This window comes from Drosophila serrata, unplaced genomic scaffold, assembly GCF_035046125.1.
Source record: "Drosophila serrata isolate PLE 108 unplaced genomic scaffold, ASM3504612v1 contig_160, whole genome shotgun sequence".
NCBI classification, from domain to species: domain Eukaryota; kingdom Metazoa; phylum Arthropoda; class Insecta; order Diptera; family Drosophilidae; genus Drosophila; species Drosophila serrata.
This window is the reverse complement of record NW_028257058.1, coordinates 625,659-647,920: the sequence shown is the minus strand read 5'-3', so window position 1 is coordinate 647,920 and position 22,262 is coordinate 625,659. Positions and strand designations below refer to the sequence as shown.

Here is a 22,262-nt window from a genome sequence, read left to right as displayed (position 1 = left end):
CTGTCCTATCCATTCTATAATATATATAATATATATATATGTATAATATATATATAATATATTATAAATATAATATGTTTATTATATTATATATATTATAACTTACTTACGAAACATATATATATGTATATACATATACAACTTATAATCTCAATACACCTTCCATTTTCTGTTGTTTTTAATCAATTTTTATCATAGAGATCGTATTTTTATTTAGTTTTAAGTTTATTTAATGCTAAATGTTTTCAACTGCGAAATCGTTGTACTTGATTCTGTTCTCGATCATGCTGTATTCTATTCTTTGTTTTTTGTCTTCTATCTGTTGCCTATTCTCGGTTTTCTGTACTCTGTTTTTTGTTTTCTCTTGTCTGTTCTATGTTCTCTGTTGTCCATTCTCTGGTCTGTTCTCTGTTCTGTCCATGCCTTTCTTCTCCGCTGTGTTTATCGATTTAGCTTCATGAACTGGAGGGCAGTTCGTGGTGATCCGGTTGATGCGTAAGGAACCTGTTGCTGACATTACTGCTTCCATTGAGATGTTCTGACTCGCTTTTCACTCCCGCCGCGCCGGTGGCCAGCCGGAAGGCTGCCTCTGTGTGCGATCGCAGGATCGCCTCCGCCTGATGAATCCGCAACGCCGTCTCCGGATCCGGATGCAGGTGGTGAGAGGCGGTGTGATGTGGATGGGAATGTGGATGTGGGTGACTGCTACTGCTGGTGGGTGTCACGGCATGCTGCGAATAGTTGGACGTCTGATGATGATGATGTTGCTGATGGATGACATCTATGGGGTGCAAAGAGCCCAAGTGAGAGGCGGCATCCTGGTGATCCAGAGAACCGCGCATCATATGAACGTTCATGGCAGCAGGCGAGGATTCGCTTTGCAGACTTGGCACAGTTATATTTGGCGATCGTTGGGAGCGGGCTGAGTTGGTGTTGCAAGGATGCGGATGCCCCAGCAGATGGGACAAATGTGGCTGTTGTGGAACTGGATGCTGCTGTTGTTGTTGCTGTTGCTGCTGATGGTGATGCGGGGGCTGGGTGTGTGGGTTTGTATGGTGTGAATGCGGGTGTGGGTGGTGTGCCTGGGAAAGGTGATCACCACACTGGCACGAAAAAACACGAAAATTATTATGAATATATATCCTTCGGCCCCTGCAGTCATTACTACTTACGTGTTGCTGTTGATACCCTCCCGTCGAGCCATTGCTGGATGTATTCATTCTCATGGCCGCCGCCAGGTTGACCACGGCCGCCTGGACAGCTGCACTGGGCACCACAGCGGCGCTGTCGACGCTTCCTCCATCTTGCTGTGGTCTGGAAGCTGCCACGGCGGCTGCCGCTGCCGCCATTAGGGACATCCTATTGGCTACATGCAGTTCAGTGTCCATAGAGTCGATATGTCCATACTGACCAGGATTGGCACTGGGCAAGCGTCGCAGCTCAGTAATTTTATTTAGATTTGCGTTGGAGTTATTATTGTTCAGACAATTCTCGTTCTCACTCTGATCATGATCCTGATCTTGATCAGAGGTTGTGGAGGATGAGAGACGTCCTGTGGAGGAGCATTCGGAGTTGGCCGATGGGGATGGGCACTTTGAATTGGAGTCATCTGAGTGCCGGGAAGCACTGCCAACTATGGGCAATAGATTTTGGGGTGGGTCTACTCCCAATCTGGAGGCAGTTCCGCCGGAGCTGCTGCTGGCCGCTAGGGTTACCGCTAAGATAGAGTCACGCTCGCGCTGTTCAGCCGCCGCTCGAGACTAAAATACATATTTTATTAAAAAATATCTGTGTTTTGTTTCATTACAAACACTTACCAACACATATTGGGCCGCAAACTGGTGCTTTGGATCCATACGCATCGATTCCATGTGAGTTAGAAGACCTAAAATCAAAATGAATTACTTCCTTTTTCGATAAACCACGTCCCTCAGATTATTTGTACCATTTTCATGGGTGAAGACTGCTTGACAGACGCTGCAGGGCCACATTCGGAGGCTGTTGGCCAGCTGAGAGGTCTCCGCGTGACACGCTAAGTGTTTCCTTAAGGAGCCCTCATTGACATAATGCTTGCCGCAAACTGGACACGGATGGTTCGCCGTTCTCCGCTTGCCCAGGTAGCTATCGATAAGGTTCGAGCCGCCGGCAGCTTGAACACAGCTTGATTCCGAAGATGCGCACTGCGGTTCCCCGCCGCCAGTTCCGGTTCCAGCTCCATTCCCACTTCCTGTCGTTGCCGCCTGATTGATATCATTGAATTGATTACCGGCTGGAAGCAGAAATATTACAGAAAATCTATATATAACTAGCAAAAACACGCGCTTTGCGGCTTAAAAATAAAAAATGCATTGTTCTGATTTATTTGATCAATTTTTCAGACTAGAGAATATGCTTTCTATGTTTTCTATGCCTACTGTATATCTGAATACCCTTGCGTGGTATTATAATTTCAGTCAGACATTTAAAGAGTATATATTATTGATCAGGTTCAATGTAGTCGCTCAGTTTAAAAGCTATCCGAAGGATACTTTTCAGTTTTCCAGATGTTTTCATCTAATTTGAGATATAGCCATCGATTATTAGTCTAGAATTTTCAGTTTTTGCACGAAGAGCTTTAGAGCGCTTTAAGTTGGCGGCATTATAGCATTGTATTTACAAACAAATCATTTTACCTGATCCACTGGGCGTCGGGCTCTTGTTCTTGTGAACATGCTTCATGTGATCCACCAAGGCTTCAGTGCCCAGGAAGAGTTTGTGGCAAACGGGACAGGAGGTGGCATTGGGACCGCCAATGAGCGCCGCATGCTGCTGCAAGACACCAAGATGCAGCTGTAGCTCCTGTGCGAAAATTTGCGACGATGAGTCGAGGGAAGACGATCGGGGTCAGGCGGGTAAAGGATGTAATAGAAATAGGCGATGAAAAAATGCATTTTACTTGGTTACGATGACGACTTCTACTCACTTTTGATGTATGCGTGCGAAGGCTGGACTCCGTGGCGAATCCTTTGCCACATATATTGCAGTGAAATGGACGATTCTTTGCCCTTTCTACCTGAGCATCATGATTGCGCAGATGTTGCTGGAGGTTCGAAAGCTGGATAAACGCACGCCCGCAATCCGGCAAATGGCATTTGTAGGGTCGTTCTCCTAAAGAAAAATAATAGTTCTAAATTCAAGCTTTCGTATTTTGGGTGGTGCATTTTTCATAGTTCCTTTGGTAAATCCATCTATACATTTATGACAAAAATCGTGCTTGTCCTCTTAAATATGTACCTAGGGGGCATTATTTATTGACTGGTTGACTTAATTCCTAATGAGAATTAATAAACGAAGCAAGTTCGCCGTGCAATACTAAAGTGCTTCTTTCTTCTGGTCATTGCGGAGCATCCCAGATACTTGAAGCCAAATTAATTTCATTTCAACGCGCTCAGCAATTAAATAAAAAAGGGCAAGTGGCAGGTCCACCAGAAGGATCTGAGAGATTTTAAGCTACTTAGAGTCACTTTGCAATCTAAGTAACATTAAATACAAATAAATACTCACAAAGTGCAGTCGTGTAGACGTAAATGCTGCGGTTGGGTCTCAGGAGTCCCAGCAGCCCAGACCGAGACTCAACCCTCAAGCTATTCTAGACTTTTTGATATTTCGCACCTTGGAAGTCACGTAGTTACTCCGCCTAAACACCACTTCATTTGACCTGTCGTCCCCATTAAAGGCCCTCAGAAATGCAGTGTGGGTTGCGATGCAGCGCAGCTCCGCTTAATGGGCCTTTGCTTACCATTTATCCACACCATCGCGGCAGCTACACAGAGCGGAAATACTAACAAGTTCCCTTAAGACTTTCGACAAGAGTAAAATACTTATCATGAAGGCAATCGGTCTTAATTTTAAAATTCCTTGGCTATCTAGTTTTTGTACCGGTGTACCGTTTAATAAAACCGGGTGCTGCCGAACCACCGCGCAGTTAAGTATAATTACCAGATCCAACACCTTCCTTGCAAAGGGAAAAGAGTAAGGCCAGGTAAGGGTAACCCCCTGCCGTCCACGGAAAAGGTTACGAATACTGTCGCAAACTGGTTTTCAATTAAAGCGTATTTGATTTCTTGCCTAGTCTTGATTCCAAAAAGATGGAAAAAAGAATTAAGTTCACTTCGGCAAGCCGAAGTTCATTTACCCTTGCAGTTATATCGATAACTCTCGGCAATTGGTAGTCGAGTGGGAACAAAAATCAATTCAACGTTGACATACATTTTTCAGTATCAATCCTTTCTCTGGGCTTTTTAACAGACTTTGTTCGATTTTTCGACGATAATGTAAGCATTTTGAAAATGCATTTTTATGAAAACCATGAGATATGGTGGTCTTCTGTTCCAAGCTTAAGGAAAGGACATAGTGTTTATAAAATATTGGGTCGCATATGTCCGCTTAAGTGCGTTGCAAAGATCTTCGTTAAATCATATTACTCTTTGCAATGGTATAAAAACAATAACAACAGAAAAGGGGGAAAAAACGTAAACTGTTGAAACTGCAATCAGGTGTGAATAAAAGCTCGGATCCGGATACGGAATTAAATTACATTGAATGCAGCTAATGACGTTGAATAATTTCTCATATTTGCTGCCTGGATATTCTATTCATCCCTTCCATCAGGAGCCCAAAGACGAGAATCGTAAAGGCTACCGCCACGGACTCGCGAAAAGCACTCAAGAAGGTTATTAAATTATCTTCGTCATTGGCATTTTCTCTGGCAGCTGCGAATGCCAAATTGTAGTGAAAAAAACATTGCTATGGAAGAGCAAATGAGAATAGCAAAAAAATTATAAGAAATGGAAAAACAAACGAGATGAGTCGCAGGGATAGACACGGAGGATACTTGAAAAAAAATGATCCCAAGGCGGCCAGTCGCAAAGTTTTTAATTCATTAAGCAGAGGAGTCCGAAGCACCAAAGCATTTTTCATCAAAGTCCAAGGTAATTAAAAACAAGAAAGGAAGATAACTTTCGACAGGCCGAAACCTATATACCCTTGCACATTGCAATTCGATCATTAAAAAACCTAATACTCATGTTAAAAACCAATAAAGCAATGCCTCTTTCACTACAGTCGGAAATGACCAAAATTATAATACACTGCAAAGGTATACAAATAGACTAACAGGAAATGGAGAGGAAGGTCTCTGAGCTGCTATTTTGCTATTTGTTAAACTAAAGCCTATTAAAGCCTATTAAAAATTTCCCAGTCAAATTTTAAGCATGTGAATTTTCTGATGACACTTATCCCGTTCAAGAATAGAGCAAACCAATGAATTTGAATGGTATTATGTGGGTAATCTGATGTGATGGTGTTTTACCTGTGTGCAGACGGGTGTGTTGCTGGACATGCGACAACTGCTTAAATCTACGATCACAGTAGGAACACTTGTAGGGCTTCTCGCCGGTATGCACTCGAATGTGCTGGACGAGCTGGTGGTTGCTGGAGAAGCTTTTCATGCACTGCTGACACTGGTGCGGCTTGGTGTCCGTCCCGAGGCCTGGCGTGCTGCCACCCAGATTAGATGTCCCAGTTCCGCCGCCACCCAAGCCGACGCGTGGTATCTGCTGTTGGATCTGTTGCATAGCGCTTTTGTGCATGAAGAGCTGCAAAAATCAAGTTTTGATATCAGTATGGTGAATCAGTATAATAAATCGAAAATCGTGATAATCACTCAATATCGACGCCGTAAGAACCCCATTAATACTGCCCGCGCGCCTGAGGTTATTACTTGCATTTATAGAATTCACTTCAACTCGACATTTTCTTGCCATATAGTTTTTTGTTTGGATGATTAAAACTGTGTAGCTTAGCATGTCTTACAAGTGTTATAGATGTCAGCACAAAAGCGAAAAAATTGGACTATATTGAATGTATATAAGGGTTATATAAGTGAGCTTATTTGCATGCAAGGTCATCACACATTAATGCTGATCTCATATAACTTAAAATTGGTGCCAATAGCAAACCAAAGCCGTATGTAATCAAATGTTAATGTGAACACAACGAACAACTCAAAAATTGCTTCCTTTATGTAGTTTACATCTTATCTATATATATGTATATAAAAGAAAGTCGTGTGTGTTACACCACTTATAACTCAAGAACGGCGGAACAGATTTGGGTGAAAATTGGTAGGGAGGTAGCTTGGAGCCAGGAGACGGACATAGGATACTTTTTATCCCGTTTTACAGAAAATCGGGATATTTATCGCTGATATATAGCATTTACTGCAAACCAATATAAAAAGTAGTCGTTTCCTAAAGGCAACAATATAATAAATAAAGTGTAAGCATTTCTCTTTAAGGTGGTAAGTTGAAATGTGTTATTTATGTGGATCTTGCATTTGAGGTTGAAGTCCAAAAGGACGACGCGCGAACGAACATCACCATCAACAAGTGTGTTCCAAGAACTTAAGGGGGTAGACCACTCTGAAGGCCCGAAAATTGGAGGGTATTTCAAAAATTCATTTTGACAAAGTTAGTAAGAATACACCTTTTTATTTAGTAGTACATCAAAGTACATATGTTAAACAAAAAATACTTATTGAAAGAAAAATAAATTTAAGAACGGCGGAGATATAGCCAGTCAAAAAAGGATTTTTTTAGGGAGTGGTCGGATGCTGTACATGCTGCACACCATATTTGTTATCTGAAATTCAAAAACAAAATTTTTTTATAAACTATATAAGTATGGTTATAGCATGACGTAGCCGTTTTTGGGAAAAACATTTTTGAGCACTTTGAAAAAAAACAAATTTTTTTTAGACGAAATTTTTGATTTAAAATTTTGTAACTTTAAAACAAAAAATCACATAAAAAACCCTACGTCATGCCAAAAAGGACGTTATAGCGAAGAGAATCGTTTCGGAAGTTTTTGAGAAATCATGTACACCGTTTTAAAAAACGTAGTTTTGAGAAAAACGTAAAAGAAGATAAAGAAAGTACTCTAAGGTTTACCGGCAGCGCTCACTTCTAATGGCTGTAGAATCGACAAGTAATGAGATATTTTTAAGCCCGATGTATTACAATGACCGTAAGAATATTAAATAAATTCGATTTTTAAAAAATGTCAGGGTGGTTTACCGGTCTACCCCTTAAGCGAAGAAACACAAAATATAATAAGGGAAAAATATAATAAAATTAAATTTTATGGTAAAAAAAACTGCATGCATTTTCACATTTTTACTTCCGAAAAATCATTACGGAAATTACATATGTATGTATGTGCCAGAGCTGCTCTTAGGTTTCACTTGCGGAAAATCATCATTCACACTTTTATGGTTTTAAATTTAACCTCTTAACGCTTTGCTTAATATAAATCTAGTTATATATAATTTCAAAAATTTATTAGACGATAACATCTCTAAATTTAGATGTTTACTTTAAATGAACTCTGTTTTTGTGTTATGAAGAATATATGAATTCTCGAATGAGTGAAAATAAAAATAGGCCATGTTTATGTACACATGAATTTATGCATGATGCACAACATGATCACTGATTAGAGGTGGATCAGTAATCAGTGATCAAGCTGTTCTGCTGAACGCTTATGATACATAACGCCGTCTTAAAAAGTAATCGGCTTGGAAACTATCGTTGTCTTCCGGCTTACCGCCAACAATTATTTGATTTTGCGTATAAGAAAACAGCTTAAAAAAAGAGCTAAATGTTTCTTTTACTGTCCAGACAATAGTTTTTGACCAGACACCTTTTAAAATAATTTGTTTCTTAATGTGGCAGCTCCCTTTTTGAAAAAGACAGGTTTCAAGCTTGTTTTGGTCATTGCCGCATTTACATCACTGCACTTCGCATTCATGGCTACCAAAAACTAAATTCTGAATAAAGAAAAATAACTATTTTTACGCTTCCATTTTGCTGGTCATGATGGATAAAATCTTGCATCATGATCAGTGATCATACGCGTTCAGCAGAACTATGGATAGAATTCCATCAATGATCAGTGATCATGTTATTCTGCTGAGCGCAACAAATATTGAATTCATATTGTTTTTGACTTCCTTCACCTGGGCAACATTACCCAGCATCAATCCAATTCTGTCAAAATATATTTATACCCTTGCAGGGTATTATAATTTCAGTCAGAAGTTTGCAACGCAGTGAAGGAGTCACCTCGGACCATATAAAATAGATATATTCTTGATCAGCACCAACAGCCGAGTCGATCTAGCCATGTCCGTCTGTCCGTTTTAATGCAAACTAGTCTCTCAGTTTTAAAGCTATCTGAATACAATTTTGCACTTAGTCTTCTATGTATAACATTACATCATCTTCTTACATCATTTTATCAAAATTAATATATAGCTGTTTTATAAAATTCTACAATTTAGTGTACAATTTATGAAATTTGGATGACTATATCATATATGTACATATGTAGCTGCCATAGGAACGATCGAGAAATTAATACAATTAAATATTGTAACTTTTTCAGTTTTTAATAGAATTTTATCAAATTTGAAATGTAGCCCTGTTATATTATTCTAGAATTTTGATTTTAATTTTATGAAAATCGGACGACTCATCATATAGGTGTCATCCAAACAATCCATAGACCCAGTTAATATCACTGATATTTAAAGTATCAAAAAATTATACTAGGTAGAACTTGCAGATAACAGTTCGATCATTAATAACGAATACAAGATAATGTTTTACCGAAATTCTAAAACATTAAAAAATGGCGATTTCTTAGTAGAAATGAAAATACATTGAAACAACGAAGGTATAATTATTTTTCTATTAATTTTCCGAACGTTTATAGGGCAGATATATGGAATACAGGTCTGCTCCCGTTTTCACTTTCGCAAAACTTTACCGATTTCGATTTTGAAAACGAAAGTCGGTGCTCCCGTTTTCACTTTCACATGATTCTTTCGATTTAATATGGCAGCTCTTTTCTATGGGAAAAAATAAAAAATATCAAATAAAAAATACAATAAGTCAGTTGTTTAAGCAGCAATAAACGATGAGAAAAATATATATCATAGCAAATATTAAGCGAAACTGGAGAACCTTAAAACGAAATCGAACGATTTGGTCCAAATCGAAATCGGAAAAAGTGAAAACCGGAGCAGACCTGTATAATTTAATAACTTGTTTTTTTTTTCAGAATATAATAATTTTAGTCAGAAGTTGCAACGCATTTAATTAGTAATCTCCGACTATAAAAAGTATTTATTCTCTTGATCTAGCTACATACATATCTGAATGAAACTTTGGAGTTAGTCTTCTATATACATATACTCTCACTCGTATATAAGTCGGAGCGGGTTAATACATATGTATGTCATATAGCTGCCTTGGGAACGATCGATCAATTCAAAATTTGATTTAGAATTTTCTTTAAAATTGTATGAAAATTGGGCCACTATATCATATATGTATGTATGTAGCTGCCATAGAAACTATCGTTAAATGTAGAGGAAAATGCGAAACTGTAAATGTAAAATGTGTAACTATTAAACTGTAAATACAATAAGTATAGTTGATTTGATTTATGAAAATATAATACGATTAATTTAAGATCTGATTTGTTTTCTCTGTACATTAAAAATGATGTGACCATGTCGTCGGAGAAACACGCCCCACTATGCTCTCTGAATGCCTTTTTATGTTTTTTTCTATTTATCTTTTTTCTTTTTATACATATACATATATACAAGTCCCGTTTTCTGGCTGCTGTTGGCCGGTGGCCGGTGGCCGGTGGCCGTTGGTTGTTGGCTGATTCTGCCTTTTGGGCCTCTTAAGTCGGCGTTTGCTTATGCGACGATTCAAAGTGTAAAAGGGATAAAGGCAGCAAAGCAAGTCGAAAAAAATGCATTCTTCTCCCGGCAAAATAACAGAGTGGCCGTCGCCTCTGCCAGTAGGAAGCAAACACTATAACCGGATTTAGGGACTCCTCGCCAACCAACCAGAGAGAACCAGCATGAAATTAGTTTTCGCTCTTTTTCTTAGTACACTTGGAAAAATAAGAAATCGTGTTTTAAAGCATTACACTTCCTATAAATTTTCCTAAGGCAAATCTTGTATTTTATTAATTGAATTTAAATAATTCATTTATTTATTTAAGAAATAGAGAGAATTGGCCAACAACGATAATAATTTATAATTTAATACTAATTGGTTTCTAAGTTTTTTTTTTGTGAAATTAAAAATCTGTGGTTCGGGACGTGTCCAGTGTCTTTTGATTCTTTAGTTTTAATTTAATTCAAATTCTGGACTACTTTAATTGGGTTAATCTGGGAAATCCTAAAATAATTTGAAGAAATATATATAACAATATCGCATATATTCGAAATATGTACATTGTGCAACCTTGAAATGTTCGATTGAAATGTGTATATCGACCTTCGCGTCAAATATCGATATTGGTAATAAAATTTTCTGAATTATTCAGGAGATTGCTTAAATATTAAAATAAGTCCTGCCTAATAAACAATACCATCCAAAGAAAGTAAATGGATAAAACAGGAAAGGGAGAAGAGCGCGAGAGAGACACGACGGGGCTTAGAGAGAGAAACTGACAGGATGGGACGGACATCGAGATTGAGAGAGGGAGAGAGAACCAAGATACCGTCGTATTTATGCTGATTTTTTTTTTTAATTTTACTTACGTTGCGTTATATTTTTCAGTTTCAATTCATTCCGTATTTTTTTTTTAATTATACGTTTATGTACCATTACCGTTTCCCCACTCTTCAAAAATACCGACCCCTAACGCAACAGCAATTGAAAAAAAGGGATGGACTTAAGTCCAGGGGACGACGCTCCTTTCTTTCACTCTATCTTAGGGGTAGCGTAGCCCAGAGGAGGCGGTAACCATCGCTTCTTTTCGTTCTCAGTCACACGCTGAGCTAAGGTGAGTGGTGGAGAGGTGAGGGGCATAGTGAAATAAAAATGGTTGAAAAAAATGTGTAGGGGTGGACAACAAATAAGTACATATAAGCAAGTGCCTTCTTTGAGTAAAATTTTAGGTACATACATACATTGTAAATGTAGATAAATGTATATTAAAAATATTCGGTAGACATGTAATGTAATAATAAAATGTTTTGCTCTGATGTACAATATCTTTAGGTATCCGATTTATGCATTTCATTGGAACAGACTAAGGGGTATTGAGAACTTAAAAGCGAATCACCGATCGATTTTCATTTTCGAAAGCGCGAAACCGAACTCAAATTTAATTTTTTATATAATTATCACCAAGTTAGAAAATGGGTTAAAACTGCATATTAAACAAAGAATAAAATAATATTTAAGAAATTGTGTATTTTCTATAATATTTACAATTACAAACATTTGGCTATGGTTTTGTTTTACTATCGTCTTTGAATAGAGTGGGAATACTTAGTATTTTTTCCACGCAGTATAAATGTTAAAATAAAAACAAATAGGCTTGTGTTACTAATAAGTAGTTGTTTTTAATGTGGGCCAGGTGTATCCAGTTAAAGAAAGCAAAACACCAAATATATTTATTGTAATTACAAAATAACAAACATGACTCACGCTCTAATAAACCATAATATATGTATATGTATATTCTCCTTGGCCTGAGTTCTATACATTTAACAAAGTAATAAACTTAAAAGTAAATTGAACTAAAAGCTAAATTAAAGGTAAATCAATCTCAGCCAAAAGAGAGACCAGGATCTTGACTGACTCTTCTTCTCTTCTAGTTTCAGATCCATTCGTAGCCAAGCTTTACTGTCTACTATCTCGTGTGTGTGTGTGTGTGTATGTGTGTGTATATGTATGAGTGTGCTCTGGCTGTCGCTGTATGTGTGTGCAATATGTGTGTTTTGACGAGGGAAGAGTACTATACACAACGGAACAGATGCCAACTCACTCGTTGCAGGGTTGACCAACATTCTTCAAGGGTGCGTTCACTGATCGCGGCAGCGCTGCTCGACCGGGATAGCTGTAGCTGAAAAAGAAAGAAATCGAAATTTGTACGAATCATAAATTAATCGTGTCATAGGTACAATTTCTATAAGCTCCTCTTTTGCCCGGCTAAAGCTAAGCTACAAACATATGCATGTACATATATTTCCTTGTATATAAATTGCAATTGCAACGTTTAATATCCTGTATTTTTTTAAAGCTGGAAAAAAAGAGAGAGAAAGAAGCTTTGACTTTAAAACTTTTCATCTGACGAAACTCTAAAAAGACGGCCTTGCAAAGAGACTGGGCACAAAGGTGAAATTAATTTGTTTACTGCCAAAAGTTATGTTTTTTGTTGGGGTGCCTTGGAAAAGTTAGTTTTTTATTACACTTTATAAAATTAGATCTAAACCACAGATTTTGAAGGTTTTAAAAGAAAAGGTTTCCGTAAAAAACGATTTGTTTTTCATAAAAATAAGTTTGTCAATGACAAGTAATTTTACATTTATTGTATTTAAAAATGTCTCAGAGCATTTTTCGTTTTTTTATTACTTGACTGTCTTTATATATGTATTTATTTGCAAGGGCGAGTCCTAATTAGAAAACAAACTGCACTGTTTCATACTTAATTTTGGAATATTTTTGGTTCACATCAAATGCAAAGTCCTTCGGCAAATGTTTTGGTCAGAAATCTCGCAGACAACGTAAAGGCTTAGCTTCAATTCGTTTCTTGAACTTGAGCCAAAGAAGACTAGAACTTTTCTTTCTTTCCGAGACAGTATAAACATAAATAAATATGTATAATTGAAAAGCAGAAACCGGTTTTTTTTTTTTTTTTTGCCAAAAAGTGTGATTAAGCCCAATCTCCTACTCTTTATATTTTACTAAAGGGGGAAAAATGAACCAACAAATGAAAAATGGCAAATAATAGGCAAATTTTTCTCTGCTTTGCTAAAATGAAAACATGAACAATTACATCGTGGTCCTTTTCACAGTCAAGTGTCATTTTGTATCAACCATAAACGCTTTATCTAAGGTATAGCCGATCGTTTAACGAAACAAAACGAAGCGAAACGGAACGAATACAACACTGCTGTATTTGGAACATTTAATCGGGCTTTTTCTTGTTTTCGACGACTCCGATTTATTCTTTAATACTCAAGACTCGCGGCACTTTTTAGAGACGTCGTTGAACTGGCATAGTTTGATATGTATATATGTGGCCCTGATACATATTTATATCAATGGATGATTAGAATTCGTTTTAACGCGATTGCGACTAGATTTATTGGGATTCAGACGACTTCCGCGGCAACAGAGACTATTAGAAAAACTTTGCTTTGGTTATGTTTTAGAAAACGCGAGCGAGGAGAACACAACCTTACGGTCTGATGTCCTTTGAACTTCTGCCGGTGCCCCGGTGTGCGTTTATTATCAGCAAACGGGACACTGCGTTCATCAAAGGGGGTTCTTCTTAAAACTATCCTGTTTGTTGTTGCGACGCCGCCGTCGCTGCAGCCGTCGTCGTCGTCGTCGTAGTCGTAGTCGTCGTCGCTGCCCATTGAGGGTCGGGGTTCTAATTCGACGTCTCTTTTCTCTACGTTATATTATTATTGTTTTCCTTGAAGATGTTGTAAAAAGCGGCGAGGAAAAGCTCCCAGAAAAGAAATGAAACATCTTGCGCTCAGCTCTCTCTTTTTTCTCTTTTGGAGCGATGAACTTGCCTTCATACATCCATGGGGCAGAAGGAGTTTTTGAATGCCACCCCACCCCAGCATGCGGCATGTACGGAAACACCCAAACCTACCCACAGAGCACACAGAACACATAGGACACACAGGCACACAGGACACACAGGACACACAGGAGACTACACAGAGACGAGGACGAAGGCAACGATTGTTAATAGGAACAAACCCCGGCAATCGGGGTTACTTGAAGAAAAAGCATAGCAAAGTATACACTGAGCAGAAGGATAAGACTCTGTGCCTTCTCTGCCCTGCTCATTTAGTGGCGCTCTCTCTCTCTCGCTCTGCCACTGGCTCTGGCTGCTCGCACTCGCACCCCCCAACCCACTGGCATAGGTACAATCTCCTGCATCCTCCGACATTTCCCATTACCCCTCCATGTATTTCATTTCCCTTGTTTTCCCTTTACAAAAAATAGAAAGAGCGCCCAGTAGCCATAACAATCTCTTTCCCACAACTGCTTTTTTGTGTGCTAAAAACTGGTTCTAAGAGCGCTCTTATGCACTTACTTACCCCTTAGCAGCAAAGCTTTTTAATTTCCCTGTGCGAAAAGAGGGGTGTCTAAGGTCCTAGATGAGTATTTATATTTTTTCGGGGTGTTTAGATCAAAACTCTTAGAGACCACACTTGGAAGAGCCCTCACTTGGCCGAAGAGAGAACTTTGAGCGATGGAAGGCATCCGTAGTGAGTGACCTTCTTGTCGAAATATAAGTGGTCAAAAAGGCAGCACTTCGAATTAAAACTTGTGCGCAAAAATATTAAAAAGAAACCCCCTTCAAGGACATTGATTCATACTTTGCTCATGGTAACAGCATCTTTGTCAGAAGAGCAGAAGAGCCCCTCAACAATGCCTTCCAGTTTTCAACAGAGTTTCATCAAATTTAAGATATATCCATTTTGCATTACTATAGAATTTTGTTTGAAATTAAAAAAAATCGAACTACGATATAGTATAGCTGCCAAAAAGAACGATCGAAAAATAATACTCTATTACTGTCTCTCAAATCTCAAATTATATGAAAATCTGTTGAAAACTGGAGAAGTATTTATTTTTTCTAAAAGCTTTTTGATCATTTCTATGGCAGCTATAGATAAAGTCGTCCGATTCAAAGAGTGAAATATTAAAGCAGCCTAACTGCAAAGTTTCAATGAGAAAATAGTTTGACTAGACGGACAGACTGAGATGGTTATAAATATTATATGGTATATTCATTTAATTTGGGATATAGCCATTTCATATTATTCTGAAATTTCGATTTAAATTTTACGAAAATGGGACGACTATATCAAATAGCTGCCGAACCAACGATCGTTGGATATTAGAGAAAATGCAACACCATGAAGGTAAAACTCTAAGTATAATATATGGCATAAGGTAAGAATGTAATGACTGTAATGAATATTACCTGAATATCGTTGGCCATTTTGTCCTTATTGTATTTCATTTCAGGCGTCGAACTGCCGCCGGAGGGCGTTATTGAGTGCTGCGGCGACTGCTGCTGGTGACTACTGCTGATGATCGTCGTCGGTCCGGACTCTGAGCCCGGTCTCCCCACCGAGTCCCCACCGGCTGCTCCGCAGTCCCCTCCGGGGGGTACTGGGGACAGGGCACCCTTGCTGCCTAGTTCTGCCGGCGCTTGTGGACATCCTCTGCTGGTTATTGCCACACTCTGCTGCGACTGCGACCCTGCATCGGTGGTGGAGCCCACACTAGCCGGTGTTTCCGTGGCCCCGGGTCCTCTATCATCATAGAAGTCGCCGGCATATGTCAGCTGCTGCTGCTGCTGCGGCTGAGGCTGCTGCGGCTGCTGCGGCTGGTGGCAATCGTTCAAGGACGACTGCCGACCTGTCTTGGACTCGACCTCCAGCTTCGGTTTGATCACGCACAAGCCATAGCTCTGCTTCTGATCCCGCAGCGGCGACGACAGATTGTTCTGCATTGCAGCAGTGGACTTGAGATGGGCAGCCGCCGCAGCAGCGGCAGCCGCGTTGAACAGAAGGTGATGGTTGCTTAGTTGGGGAGCGGGGTCCTGGTCGCCATAGGGTTGCTGGTGTTCCGCCTGTGGCATGTGCTGTTGCAAGTTGTGGTGATGGTGGTGGCTGGCTTCGAGCTTCTTCGCCGGATCCTGGTCGGGCCCGGAGTCCGGCCCGGTGCCGGCAGCAGTCCCGTCCTGGGGATGGATGTCCGACAAGAGATCGTGCTCCTCCTGCAGGATGATGGTCGAGTGCATGGTGCTATGATGGGGGTGGGAAGTACTTTGGCTGGAGTTGTACTGGTGCAGTGCTGTTTGCAAGCCGAACGGAGCGCGAGCCTGTTGCCAAAAGTCAGCAGCATCCATATTCAAGTGGGGATTGCGTTTGGGATCGAGTCGAGATCGGGGTGGGATTTGGAATCGGGATTGAAGGGGGAGATGTTGTCTCGAACTCAAATCCTGCCGAACTCAGATCTTTGGGCGTTGCCTCCCCAGTCCAACTGGTTTCTTGGGACCTGTTAGCTACAGCATCCTTATATCCTCAATCTCATATCAGGGTCTGAAAAATGTGTATGTTATTCACGTGTTAGTCTGTGTTCGAAAATGCTGCTGAGAAAGTAGTTGCAATTAATTTAATAATAATAATTGTATTTATTTAGTAAATACATATATATAGAAAGTGGAAAACTAGCAATCAAAACTTCTGTACATATTTAAGAGTCTGTAAATAAGACTTCTTGGTACCACGTTTCTGAACTCAATGTTTCAGAATGTAATCCCAATTTATTCCTTTCAGTTGCTTATTCCTACAACTAATTTCAATAGATTATTTTAACAAATTCCGTTTGCCTTTTATTTTACTTTTACATTTAGGTGGTCAATTCTCTTGAAATCAAAAATTGAGCAATTTTGTAATAAATTAATAAGGAACTAATAATAAAGAAACCTACCTACCCATATCTCCTGAACTAGATCTAAATAGATGATTATGCCCTTCCTAATTGTCTTAGTTTCCATAGCGGTCTCAACTATATTGTTATTTTTTATTACAGTTTTTATAATAATTATTATAATTATTATTATTATAATTATAAATATTCTAATTAATACTGTTATTAATATTGTAATTACTATTGTAATTATTATTTTTATTATATGTTATATTATTACTTATAATAATATATAATTGTAATCATTATTATTATTATTATTGTTATTATTATTATTATTATTATTATTATTATTATTATTATTATTATTATTATTATTAATATTATTATTAGTATTATTGTTATTATTATTATTACTTTTCTTGCTTATATAATTATGGACTTGTCAACTATATTGTATTAGTATGATGCATAATGCCGGGAAACGCACAACCATTGGTTAATAGGTAGTAGTTAAAATTCGCAATTTTGCGATTAGTTGTGCACTAGAATTTGTGTATAGTTATTTAATTTCGTTTCTCGGTTTCCGATTCTTAGCTCACAATTTGTTTTGTCGTTTAACATGCTTACTTTTGAACAGTTTTTGAATATAGTGCATGGTATTTGGTTCGAATTAAAAACATTGGCACTGCTTTACCTCGTTTTCTTAAAACTTGCTTACACATTTGTAACAAGTCTTTGAGTTTCAATTGGTAAATGACAACGAGCTCATGGCTCATATAGTTCACTGCCCAAGACAAATTCGGATAAAAACAGCAGAGTCGCAGAAACGAACTTTTGAGAACAGCTGAGATTATTCCAAAGTGTTTGGTTGCCAGTTACGAACTAAAAGATAACCTGGCGGAACGCGAGTTGTGGAAAAACTAATTTTGCCGCCGCCACCGACCAAGTATAAATATGACGGTGACTGTTGCTGGGGTTCAGATAGTAGTATGTCTCGCGCTTAGAAATAGAAAACTTGTACACAAAAGCCGGAGTCGAAGACATTGCCACGTCGCCCATCGTCGTCAACGTCCTCGTTGGCGCGGCGCAAAGTAAGCCAAACGTCTTCGTTTTCCTGGCATCAGCCGCTAGGACCTTCGGCGCAATATATATCACTCGTCGTCGTCTTCGTAGCCGTCTTCGTGTCGTGTCCACCAAGCATCCTTGCCCATGCTCAGTACTCGAGGATGGTATCCTTCTCTTCTCTCTTTCAGCGCGCTCTTAGTCGGCGAAACTACTACTTGTGTGGCAGACATGCAGCGAAATCGAAATGAGCACGAAGGCTGGCCTGCGATCCTTGCGTGCAGAGGATAAAAGCTGGCTACTACATTTCCTATGCCCACAACTAGACACACAAAGGAACATTATAAAGTGATTATTGAGCTACAGCCACCCGAGAAAAAGCATCTTCGCCTCCAAAAGGTAAACTTAAAGGGATCTCAGTCTATAGGAGATTCAGCTAACTAAGTTATAAAATATGTCAATTGAAATATGAGACCTGTACAGAGTAATCATTTTCAATATTGGGGTTAAGCACGCTTCAAATCATTTGATTTAATGCATAGTTCAGATTCGTCTACTGCATACGTACATATATATCGGCCGATCTATAATTAATCGAAGGAATAATGAAAAGAATATTAATTTGACAGACATATAAACCATATGTTATGTTTGCCTTTGCAATAAAAAAGAAAAAACTTTTATTACGACCTTGATACTTAAGTACAGACACCTATTTATTTCGTATTTTTATTTGAAAACGAGAATTAGAATAATAAATAAATTTTGATATTCGACTAAGTGGTAAATTGTATGACTTATAAGGTCTGTCTTTGGTAAGTGATTGAGTATTTACCTGGATAATCCATTTGGATCCTGCCGCAGGCCTATGAAGGTGGCATACCTTGTCTTTAATTATTTACTGATTTACTGCTACCGGTTGACCTTCTGTTTCTGTGTTTTTTATTATTTTTGTAATATATATATTTTGCATGAGTTTGAAACATAAGGCCGGAATAAGGCACACGGTTACGGAGTCGCGAAATATTGCATTATTCGCCTAAAATGTTCTCGGTTTACGCTCAAAATTACAAAATATTTTCTTTTATGTTCGGATTCCGGTTGGTATTAGTTTATAATTAAATTTTACAATCACAATTTGTTACCCGATAACTTCCTATGGTTTACGCTCTCTAAATAATTGATTTTGATTTTTAAAAAAGTGTTTCGTTCTCTTCGATAATTGTTTATTTAGGGATATAAAAATATAATTTTGATGCAATAATTTCTCCAAATGCGGTGTAGAATAAGCCTATCAATAAAAATATGTCAAGTCTATCTCCTTTATTTGATCGTTTATCGTTTATAAGTAATATTTTCGTGATCGTTCTGATAATATGATATACTGTTTGGATATTATTTTGTATTCCTATATGATTATTTGATATAGTTTTACTTATTTATCTTTATATCTTCTTTGTGGTTTTTAATTGATTTTACGAAAAGTATTACTATACACTAGTTTCTTCTGGAGATGTCTAGTTGACTAGGAATGTGTCAAGTGCTAGCTGTAGGGTATGTGGTATTCGTATTTCAAACTGTTTGTTCCGGTGTCAGTGTGTCTGGTGATTGCATTCAATTGTTGTATGATGTTGCTGTGTGAGAATTACGTTTTATTGTTAATTTTAAATTCCAAAATCGCTCTGATTTTATAAATGCCAAGATAGCTAGCTATTTGCGTCAGTACGAAGATTATATACAAAAGAATGTTCTTTACGTAGTAATGCTGGGTTCCTTGTAAGTATTTTTAAAGGGTATATTCTTTTGGTTGCTTGGATTTTTATATATGCTTTTCCTTGTTGTATTCTTTTTGTTTTGTACTTTTGATTTCAATTTTGCAACTTTTTATACGGTTGTAATATTTATTCTCTCGTTTTCGTTAGTGGAACGCTTTATTTTTGATGGCTTTCGAAGGGTTGGCTTTTTCGTTGGTCGTGGTTTTTGTTTTTGGTTGGTTGGTTTAGTGGTTTATTGGTTTTTATGTTTTTTAAGATAATTACAGTTGATGAGTACATAAATCAGATAATTAATTGCATCTGTTCTATTGCTTATATAACTGAAAGATGGTTGAGTTGTTGGATTGATTTGATATCTTAATACGGCTATTAGTATTAATATTTCATTCAAAAACGTTCTTTGGTCTATTGTTTTTGTTAAAATTATGATGATCTGTAAGTAAATTGAAAGAAAAAATAGATGATATAGGTTTAAACTTGGACTGCAACTGTGTTTGCAATAATATTCTCAATTCACTGAATCCACTTAAGCTTAACACGATTTATGTATTTTTATGCACACATTTGATAAATAAAAACGCTGCGCGAGGGTCAGGACGATCCGCAGTCTGTTGTTCTACTCCATGGAATATTGCTTCTGTGAATGCCAAAATGCCGCATTCGAAAAAATAATTTGAGAATAAAAATCATCATCATCATCGCCGACTCCACGAGAACACCTACGTGGCAGGGGGAAGAGCGGAAGAGCTACTGGGGACAGGCGGCGGCGGCGGCGGCGACGGCGGCGGCGTTGCCTTATTATAAGATAAAAATGTTGTGTGCGTTAAACAAAAAGCGACAGCAACAACAATGCAATGCAAATGCAATGCAGCGGATACGGGGACCAGGTTCTTGCACTCGCTCTGCGAGGGGCAGCGGCAACTTCGGCGCCGGCGCTCTTGGCAACAACTGCAGTTGCAACTGCAAAGTCAGTTGTGCTTTCGGACACGCTGCAGCCCGACACTGTCGGAAAATACGCCTGCGTCTTGGTGTGGTCTGAGCATTTCGGTTAATTTCGAGAGCGAATGCAATGTTTCCACTAACTTTCAATAGCTTGAAAACAGGTGAAACAGTTGTTCAGAATGCGTTTTCGAGTCCTTGGGCTTACTTTTGGGGAGACTTAACTGAACGCTCTCCGATTCGTATCGCTTCAAAGTGCAAATTCATAAGACTCTCTATCTTGACGCAGTGTTTGTCTTTTGGTTTCTCTCAGTGCAATTGCATCGGTTGACGCCAACGCTGTGTCGATTAAGCCCACAGACGCGATTCGCTCTTCGTGCACTTCAGTGTGTGTGTGTGTGTGTTGGCACTAAATATGTCTGACCCATGCCACACGCGTTGCCAGATGCATTTAAATTGCATCATCATCCCTTTGCGCCACCCCGCGAAAATGATTACTCTCACACACACAGAGCACACACACAAAACGCACAACGCACAACGCACAACGCACGGCGACCAAAGGCAGGGGTGGCAGAAGTGCACTTTTCGGTTGCATTCGTTCGCGTCTCTCCGAGTTGCATTTCCGCTAGTAACATCCCTTATATATATATACATATATATATATGGCTGCGATATGGCAATGATGACCACTGCAACCACCACCCAAAATTAACCCCAACCTGCTCGCTTCACTCCTTCCGTCCTGCTGTCCTGCTGTCCTTCCGTCCTGCTGTCCTGCTGAAACCACGGCCAGAGCCATGAGCCTGAATTCTGAACCTGGTGGTATGCAAATTTGTGCATGATTTAATGTCTACTTCAAGGCCTCCGCCTGGCCCTCCCCCCGCCTTTTTCGTCCCTTTTTCGCACACGTCCATGGTCCTATTTGCTGTCTAGCTTATGTTTATACATTGCACTTTGCTTTGCATGTGTGTGTGTGTGTGTGTGTGTGTGTGTGTGTGTGTGTGCCTGCCAGATCTGGATGCATTTCCGGTGCAGTTCGTGTTTTCCTATATACAAGACACACACACACTTGTGCATGTGCATTGCATCTCTGGTAGCAGGAGCAGCAGGAGTACATATGCACATTCCAAACCCTTTGGGTTTAGAAACTCTGTGTGTGTGTCTGCACACCTATATATATATTTATATTAATGTACAAACGTACTTACGTACTTACATATGGATATCGATGGAGAGAGGCAGTCTAACGCCGTTTTGTGCCGGATGTTTAATCGATTTTCCTTCAAGCATATCGACCTCCATCGATTTTCGTTCAGCTTTTTTCCAAAGCTGTATTGCAGACACGTCTTAAGGCTGCTTCTAAACAAAAAAAAGAAGGAAAAACACAGTTACAGTTACGTAAATCCTTTCTGCCATTTGTATATTTAATATTTAAACATTAACAGTCTTTTTACCTCAAAAAGTACTAGTAATATCAGCAAGAAAACATGAAAGGAAGCTAGTTTCGGAACGTCCAAGTTTGCAGATTGCAATTCGATCAATAATAATTAATACAATATTAAATATATATGTAGAATTATGTTTAAAAATAATATATATATAATATTATTCATTATATTTAAAATTTTAAAGCTACAGTTTTACCTTTACAGTGTTGACTTTGCCTCTACATTTAACATTTTATGTAGTCTGATTTTCATTTAATTAAACCCCAAATGCCTAAATAATACAAAATGCCCATATCTCTAAATGGCAGAAAAAATATGCTGAAAAACATTGATCATTCCTATATCACCTACATGAAAGTCGTACAATCCAACCCGTGCCGCGTGAGTGGGAGTATATAGAAGACCAACTGCAAAATTTGATTCAGAGATACCGACTGACAGGCGGACAGACGGACAGACGGACATGACTAGATCAACTCGGCTGT

General features: G+C 38.6%; 1 protein-coding gene across 17 annotated transcripts; it reads right to left on the bottom strand.

Moving 5' to 3' along the window:
• Positions 1–300: 300 nt before the first annotated feature.
• On the bottom strand, positions 301–21,706 carry dati (zinc finger protein datilografo). Of its 17 annotated transcripts, none has more exons than XM_086826503.1 (11): positions 21,546–21,706; positions 18,448–19,820; positions 15,091–16,216; positions 11,902–11,979; positions 5,351–5,636; positions 2,963–3,147; positions 2,673–2,838; positions 1,946–2,269; positions 1,818–1,885; positions 1,173–1,760; positions 301–1,103 (listed from the first exon to the last, which is right to left on the bottom strand). In XM_086826503.1, the coding sequence occupies exons 3-11, from the start codon at positions 16,021–16,023 to the stop codon at positions 456–458; spliced, it is 3,276 nt and encodes a 1,091-aa protein (XP_086682629.1). In that variant the 5' UTR covers positions 16,024–16,216; positions 18,448–19,820; positions 21,546–21,706; the 3' UTR covers positions 301–455. The 17 variants fall into 17 exon arrangements, with proteins under 17 accessions (XP_086682629.1, XP_086682625.1, XP_086682628.1 ...); XM_086826499.1 differs by lacking the exon at positions 21,546–21,706 and adding an exon at positions 20,111–20,349 and having other exon boundaries at positions 11,878–11,979; XM_086826502.1 differs by lacking the exon at positions 21,546–21,706 and adding an exon at positions 20,111–20,349.
• Positions 21,707–22,262: the final 556 nt, after the last annotated feature.

Excerpts from the sequence above, each read along its gene's own strand:
- dati (XM_086826499.1), bottom strand. The coding sequence starts at position 16,023 with ATGGATGCTGCTGACTTTTGGCAACAGGCTCGCGCTCCGTTCGGCTTG. Across the intron at positions 1,886-1,945 it reads AGTCTTCACCCATGAAAATG|GTCTTCTAACTCACATGGAA; the intron begins GTACAAATAATC and ends TTTTGATTTTAG. Across the intron at positions 1,761-1,817 it reads TTGCGGCCCAATATGTGTTG|TCTCGAGCGGCGGCTGAACA; the intron begins GTAAGTGTTTGT and ends TATGTATTTTAG.